General features: G+C 39.1%; 1 protein-coding gene across 1 annotated transcript in view; it reads right to left on the bottom strand.

Annotated features, from left to right (window-relative positions):
• The window catches only part of Thsd7a (thrombospondin, type I, domain containing 7A), a 344637-nt gene that overhangs the window by 25873 nt on the left and 310398 nt on the right, over nucleotides 1-8366 (bottom strand). Inside the window, exons 14-15 of the mRNA XM_013019946.1 lie at nucleotides 4969-5147; nucleotides 2244-2249 (exon numbers count right to left, since the gene is read on the bottom strand). Of these exons, the coding sequence (XP_012875400.1) occupies nucleotides 2244-2249; nucleotides 4969-5147 (185 nt within the window). The remainder of the gene's footprint in view (nucleotides 1-2243; nucleotides 2250-4968; nucleotides 5148-8366) is intronic.

The raw sequence follows: 8366 nt of genomic DNA, 5'->3' as shown, positions 1-8366 counted from the left end.
AAAGGAGGAGGAGGAGGAGGAGGAGGAAGAGGAGGAGAAGGAGTGAGCAATGGGGTCCCAAGTTGACATTAGTCTATGGATTGCTCTTTGATAGTCCAGATGCCCTGGCATCTGTGGGTTCTTATCTTCAGCCACTCTAGAGGGAAGGGTGACCGTCCCTTGCTGTGGTCATCTGGGGCTTTGCTATTACCAAAGCTGTTATCTTGATTTCCCAGTATCTTTGAGAAGGGGGAAGATGGTGATTCTCTTTTTCTCTACCAGGTAATGCAACTGCTTCTCCCTACTTATCTAATCTTTCTCTTCTTGCCTCTTCTTCATTGAAACTAGTCCTCCGTCGTTGAAAGCAAGGTCTGAGATTGGTCTCACAGCACACACAAGTTGTAAGGGCCACATGGAACAATACAAATTGAGTGATCCTATTCATGAAGGCTTTCAGTTCCACGTGGGTGGTGCTACTATCAGTTTTAGGGATTTCAGAACAAGGAAGCAACTATGCTATTTTCTCAATGATTACAAATAAGTAACTACAGGAAATAAATGCACCATAATCTGTTGCAGCCAGGTGACACAGCTATTAAGGGAAAATACCTTCTAAAATACGTTCATAAACGATGACAAGTCCAGCTATTTTTCTCATCATGCACACCCACCCTGTAGCATGTTATATAACGAATTCTAGGAAGCAGAGATTTAGGTAGCCCTCTGAAACTGTGTATCTGTGTAATTTTAGTGGGTTGCAAACCTAAGTCAAGAGGACTTATCCCAAGTCTGCATGAAAAATATTCACTGTTGGAATAAGATGCTGTTTCACTATTGGAATAAGATGTTGTAGCTGTTGTCCCAGGAGGCACGTATACATTTGGGTACTAGAACTGTCTCTTGGTTAAATACCATCCTACAAGTCCTGGACAAGGGGAATACTGAGGGGGCGGTACTGGACTTAATACTTGGATGGATTCCATTTTAATCTATATTTGAGTGAATACAAATCAATCCAGAGAAACCTTCACCCACCCATTTTCTGTTCACTAGTATAAGGTCTGCCCTGGGCCATGTAGGCCTTGGCCTCCCCACCTCCTGTATAAGTCTCCACCCAGTACCCGCCTTACCTAGGTAACTGGCACATCTGGAAGCAGTCACCTCCCCCTCCTCTGAGGTCACATCCTGGGCCTCCCGGCTTCCCCCCCTTCCCCCCCAGCCTTGCCTCCCATCAGACCGAGGGAGGGTTGTAGGCTTTGAGGTCACATACCCATCTGGTGTGACCACACCTTCGCTCACCTGGCCACACCTTCTCCTAACCCCCCTTCCCTACTTAAACCCAGGCAGGATCTCAGCTCCCAATTCGCCCCCTGCACTTCTCCACCATGCATGGCAGGGCAGCAGTTCGGTAATACAATAAACTCTTCCTGCCTGAATACCAAGTGGTGTTCTCTTCATTGGCTACCTAACCAAACCTACCTATTTAATTTACCTTCCCACAAGCACCTGTCCTGTCTTTAGCAAGCACACAACAGAATGAGAGCACTAGTAAGGGGTAACATTGCCCTGTCAAAGTGACATTCCATCTCCTAAGGTCTTGATATTGAAGTCAGGAAACAGGAATAACTGTGTTTTAACTAAAATGGGAATCGCTACAGGCAAAAACCACTTTTTAGTGGAAAATATGAAATCTTCTTCTAGTAAAACAAAAAATAAATACATTGTTGGATATTTGGATTTTTTAAAAAAAGTATTCTATGAAGATTGAGAATTATCACCGAGTAAAACAAATCTACCAACTTAGCATGAGTTATCCATTCTACCTAAATTTACAGTGACATTTCTCTCTTTGGGAGAACTTATATGGTCAACAGATAATAGTGACACCTTGGTAGGAAAAATATCTACCCAATACCACAAGAAACTTCAGAGACACACTGAGGGTCTTTGTCATGAGGTAGAAGGCATCAGGGATAGGAAAAGCTATGCCATAGATACATAATATAAGAATAACACTTAAATAGCATTTTCCACTTTCCATAAATGAATTCACCAATTTTATCTATCAATTCCATCTTGGACATAGAGGGGCGTGCTATTCTTAATTAAATGCTGTTCCCATCATACTGCTATTTTATATGTTCTCAATTATGTTTTGCCTTAAGGAATTGAGGAGAAAAGCCCTTTTCTTGCAATATTAGAAATGATTAATATCATTTGAGCCCCACGCCCCCCACCTCAAGGAAAATCAAAAGAATTCTTACCTGTGCCTGGCATGGTGATTAACGGGAATGCAGGAAAGGGAGGGAAACAAAGGCATGTGGAGCATCAGTATGAGAAGGATTCGTGTTCTAAGTTACAACAACTATCTGTTTATGAAAGCATAGTTTTCACAAAAGATTAAAACTTTTAAGAGAAAAAATCTAACGCTTACTATGATTGCACAGGATTGAATGGTCAGGGTGAAGAAAACCCAAAAAACTTAGGGCATTTTGAAATACCTTAATATATGATTGGAATTAACTATGATCCAGATAGTAAATGGAATATTTATACATTGATCTGACTTCCTATTGATCTACCTATCCATTGATTCATTTTAATCAATCAATCCATCAGTCTGATGGGAAAGGATTTGAGGATTTTCTTCAACTGGAAAATTAGTGCCTCAGAAACCATTGCCAAAGGTCAATGGAGTACATTTTATTGAAGAATGTATAATTGTAGTAAATATCTATTTCACTTACAGTTGAACAATATTAACAAAAACTGCATATTCTTTATCTTTCTTAAATAGTTCACTAATATGTAAGTCTCTAGACATTTCTGCTTTTATATGAAATATTTATGCTAAAAACAAATGCTCAGAAAATTGATTATTTATTGTTTTAGTTTTGAATTTTCCATTGTTAAACTTTTGATATTTCTTCAGAAGGTAAGAACAAGTAACTACATCTCTAGAAAATTCTGCACTGGGTTGAAGTAGGTGGGAAGAGGCAGTGAAATAGTGTTTAGCTGCAGAATTCTCAGAGCAAAGACAACATTGCATAAGGTCTTAAACCTCTAGGAATGCACTGATAAAAACTGGAGGCAAGCCTAGCTTATTTTAATTTCCTGAGGAGTTATGCATGTGCACACACCTGCTCGCTAAAGCAAAATTTAGTATTTGTACATGTAGAGGTTCTCTATTTTAGGATAGCATATAATTATTTATTTAATTTAAATTTTTTCTTTGCAAACTGAAAGTTTCAAAACTTATAAAGAAGCATCCTTTTGCAATTTAAACACTTCTGCTCAGATATTCTGTTTTGCATACATACAGTTAGAATGGTGGAATTGATTTTCAACTTTGGGAAATGTAAAAATGCAAAATGCACATTGTGAGAGGAGCTTTGTTGCCAGCAGGTGGCAGCATTGGGGTATATACTATTGGTCACAGTTGAGTCAAGGATATATTGAGCAACTTGGGGTAAAATTCACCATTCCTTGAAGACTTCCTATGCAAATTAATTAGAAATTGTTTGCATCCTCCCTTTACTCATTAGTTTTTTTCTGACAACAAATTTTGCTTAATTCAGGAAGCAAAGGCATATAAAGTAGTGAACAGCGAACTTGGAGATTAAAATTTCCATCTATGGACAGGCTCTGGTGGCATATGCCTATAATTCTAGCCTCAGAAGGCTGAGATCTGAGCATCATTGTTTGAAGCCAGCCCAGGCAGAGAAGTCTTTGGAACTCTTATTTCCAATTTACCATCAGAAAGCCAGACATGAAGTTGTGGCTCATGTGGTAGAGTGCTAGCCTTGAGCAAAAAAGGTCAGGGACAGCACTGAGGCCCTGAGTTCAAGACCCAGGACCTGCACACACACACATCAAAAAAAACCCCATTCCATCTATTTATGTAAGAAGCATCTCTACACATGTAAACTCTGAATCATACAACTTACCAACTTCATGTATTAAATGAAATTCATTCTCCATTCAGCCACATGCATGTCAAACATGATAATTGATAGGTTTTTTTTTAGCTCCAGTAGGAGAGAAATAGCTACTAGAGAAACTAATAAGGTATGCATCCAAACTATAATAATTTTCCATACAGAACTGATGAAGGACAGTGTGGAACTGTTCACACTCAAAACACAGTGGTTTTAATACCTCTTTGTATGTCCATTGCTTCAACGCATTTCACTTCAAGCACATTTAAATGAATACATAGAATCCTTTGCCCTTCCCTATTTGAGACACCCATATACTTTCTTTGGCTTTTATTTCAGTAATTAGCAACTGTGATGTCTTTTCTGAGAGCCTGTGGAAGCCATAAGAAATATACACTCAGGAGAATGGTAAAAGTGGTGACATCAATCTAGATGCATTGTACGGGCTAGGCACTGGCAGCTCATGCTTATAATCCTGGCTAATCAAGAAGCTGAGACCTGGTGATCACAGTTTGAAGCTAGCCTAGGCAAGGAAGTCTGTGAGATTCTTATCTCCAAAAGTCAGAAGTGGAGCTATGGAGAACTAATCTTGGGCATAAATGCTCAGGGACAGGGTTCAGGCCTTGAGTTCAAGTCCCAGGACTGGCACACACACAAAAACATGCATTGCACATTTAAACTAAATGTTGAGTTGAGATTCTTTGTACAACCACTTAACGATAATTTAAAAAGAAACATTAAAAAGAAAAACACTCTCTTATCAAGCCATATACCATTTGATGACATTAAGCATTTTAACATTATTTCAAAAATAAGTGTCATTTTTCACTGTACTGAATTAAATTCATATTGATGACACTTGCAAGATACTGAATCTCCAGACAGAGGTACTACATCTCACTTGGGGTTTTAATAGGGTACCAATAGTTTATTAGGTATTCTGAAGATAACATGAATCAAATTTCTAATTTACTCTTTTATCATTTTGGAGAAATAACAGCTTATCATGAGCCTACACAATCTGCTGCCACACTCAGGGGCAGGGAAGTACCTGGTTGACATGGTCCAGTTTGGGGCAGGGCCTTCCTCCATTATAGGGCTTTTCTCGCAGCCACTTGGAGCGAACCTTCACGCCGCTTCCACAGGACTTACTGCAGCGGGACCAGTTGGACCACTCACTGAGCTTGCAGTCTGAGGGACAAGGGATAATGCAGGCCTCTTCGATGTACCCTGGGTGGAGGACAAAGGGACAAGAAGCATCCCCTCCACATGTCACTCTCTCATTCCCACCCACCATCCCAGCTCATTTAGAGGGTCCACGTTCGACTGCACAACAAACAGGTGACTGCAGACATGTCTCCATTATCCAGGGCTTAAATTAAATACTGCGGGGGAAAAGGACACATACATAGAGTGAGTTGGGTAAAATCACAGCTGAATATTGCCATATGAGCCGCTTAGGATTCATGCCCACTATATTTCAATGTTTCTGACTTTTTGACAGCTCTTGTTTAATTGACAATCACCTGTCTGCTGCTGTATCGTTTTCATGCTGTCAGAATGGTATGTTAAAACATTACAACAGCTTTCTGTAAAACCCTATCTGGCAATGTCATAAAGGGGCAAGTTTTTAAGTCCATGTGACATTCTTCCTCAAGAAGAAAATCCAGTCCCTTTCAATCAATATCCAAAGGAAGTCATTTAATTTAGCACCTTATGTCTCCCCATCATTGAAAATCAAGTCTGAAGAAGAAAAATGAAAGATGTTAAGTAAATAATGGCTCACATTTCTACAGCACCGAGAGTTTCATAACAACTTTATATCTTGTATTCATTTGGTTTCTTTGAATCTCTCTCTCTCCCTTTCTCTCTCTTTCTCTCTCTCTCTCTTTCTCTCTCATTTTGTTTGCCAGTCCTGGGGCTTGAACTCTGGGACTGGGCATTGTCCCTGAGATTTTTTTGGCTCAAGGCTAGTGTTCTACCACTTGAGCCACAGCACCACTTGTGGCTTTTTCTGAATAGTTTATTGGGGATAAGAGCCTCATGGGCTTTTCTTGTCTGGGCTGGCTTCAAACCATGATCCTCAGATCTCAGCCTCCTGATTAGCTAGGCATGACCCACCAGTACCTGGCTCCTTTCAAACTCTTCTAAATGTATGTGGTAGGTATAGACATTTAGTGGCCAGATTTTTTAAAAAAAATTCAGAGGAGTAACTGACAAGGCCAGAATCACACAGTATTCCGAGTTCTAGTCCAGTACTTCCATAAAATTAGTCCTTCATTATCACCCTGGCATGTCAGAACATCAAATTATACTTAGTGTTCTCAAGAAAAAAGTGGAAAAAATTCCTCTGCTCAAGATTCAAATGCCTAGGTTTTCTTCCCGTGAACACTTAACTGTAGGGACAGATTATTATTCCTGATACAAGCCAGCTGTTGTCTGAGTATTTTAGATAATGGCAAAAACTTGATTTTGAAACTTATGATAATAGAAACAACTTTACTAGGGAACTCCTGATAAGGATTGTTTTTAAGTGAGGATACAATTTAAATACCAGAAGAAGAAGCTTAATTTTTTTCAAGGTATTTGTTGACTTGTAAGATTGTTACTCCCCCATCCAATTTTAGACCACTTTTATCATCCCCTAAAGAAGTCTCGTATCATCATCATCATCACCATCATCATCATCACCATCATCATCAGTTTTGGAAATACTGGAGTTTCACTTCAAGTCCTCACATTGGCCAGGCAGGTGCTCCTCCACCCCTACCTTATGCTGCTTAATTTTGAGATAGGGTTTTGGACACAGGCATTTGTCTGGGCACAACTGCCTATGTCAGCCTTCCTGTGTGGGTAGAATGATAGGCACATATCACCACATCGAGATATTTGTTGGGAAAGGGTCTGATGAGCCTTTCTGATTATTTCGTTCCTCTAGCACCACCTTCTCAACCTGGGCCTACTAAGGTTTTAGGGACAAGCTCCTAGAACCTGAACTAAATCCTGTACTTAATGGTAGTCAATATATGTTTTGAACTTCTTCATCTTATTCCAACCAATGAGTTGACTTTCTGTCCTTACTAAATTTGCCTATTCTAGCCATTTCATATAAATTAAATCAAACCAACTGTTCCATAAGGATTTTTTTTCACTTGATGTTTTCAAAGTTCATCTTTGTTGTAGCATGTACATTACTTCATCCTTTTATGACTGTGCAATGTTCCATTACATGGATGGACCAGATTTTGTGCTTTTCATTCACCTGGTTAATAGACATTTCAGTTGTTTTCCCATTACATCTATCGTGAGTGCTATCAGCATCTGTTTATAATTCTGTGTAGAGAGAAACATATAATTCTCTAGAATACATACCTGGGCATGAAATAGCTCAGTCATATGTAATATAAATTATTCCCCAAAGTTGTTATATCATTTTACATATCATTTCATGCTCATCAGCAATATGATGTGAAACTTGTCATTGTTTATTTTTAAGTGTTATTTCAAGAACACAGAAAGTTGAAATGTTGATAAGGTTGAATTTGCTTGTTCTTTGGTTGTTTGTAGTTTGGTATAATATCTAGGAAACCCTGAGCTAACACAAGATCACAAATGTTTTATATCTTAGTTTTCCCCTAAAAGTTTCATTATTTTAATTTTTAATTGAGGTATATCTCACTTGAGGTTATCTTTCTTGGGAATTGATAAAACTTAGTAGTCCAATTTCATTCTTCTGCATGTAGCTGAAGGAAAGGTATAAAACTTTCATATGTCTGATTTTTCAATAGCATATTCCATTTCCTTCCGAGTGGAACACTGCCATTCTTTCTAATGGAAGCATAAAAGTCCATCGTGTATATGTAACACACTTTCTTGATCCATTCATCTACTGAGGGGCATCTGGGTTGGTTCCATATCTTAGCTATGGCAAATAATGCTTCAATGAACATGGTTGTGCTGGTAGCTTTAATATGGCTTTGTTTGTGGTTATTTGGATAAGTTCCCAGAAATGGGATTGCCAGGTCACAAGGGAGCTCTATATTTAGTCTTCTGAGGAGCAACAGTGTAATAGAATTCCCTTTTGGTCACATCCCCTCCAGCATCTGTTTTTATTAGATTTCTTGATAATAGACATTCTAACTAGGGTAACTTGTTACTTTGATTTGAATTTCTTTTTCTTTCTTTTTTTTTGGTCCTGTTGTGGGGCCTGAACTCTGGGCTTGGGCACTGTCCCTCAGCTCTTCAGCTCAAGGCTAGTGCTCTACCACTTGAGCCATAGCTCTACTTCCAGCCTTTTTCTTTTTGTTTATGTGGTGCTGAGGAATCGAACCCAGGGCCTCATGCATGCAAGACAAGTGCTCTACCACTGAGCCACCTTCCCAGCCCCTTGAGTTTCTTTTATGGTCAGAAATGTTGAGAATTTCTTCATGTGTCTATTGGCCTATGCTT

The sequence above is a fragment of the Dipodomys ordii genome, unplaced genomic scaffold, assembly GCF_000151885.1.
Source record: "Dipodomys ordii isolate 6190 unplaced genomic scaffold, Dord_2.0 Scaffold48, whole genome shotgun sequence".
NCBI lineage: Eukaryota > Metazoa > Chordata > Mammalia > Rodentia > Heteromyidae > Dipodomys > Dipodomys ordii.
This window is presented reverse-complemented; position numbering and strand designations above follow the sequence as displayed.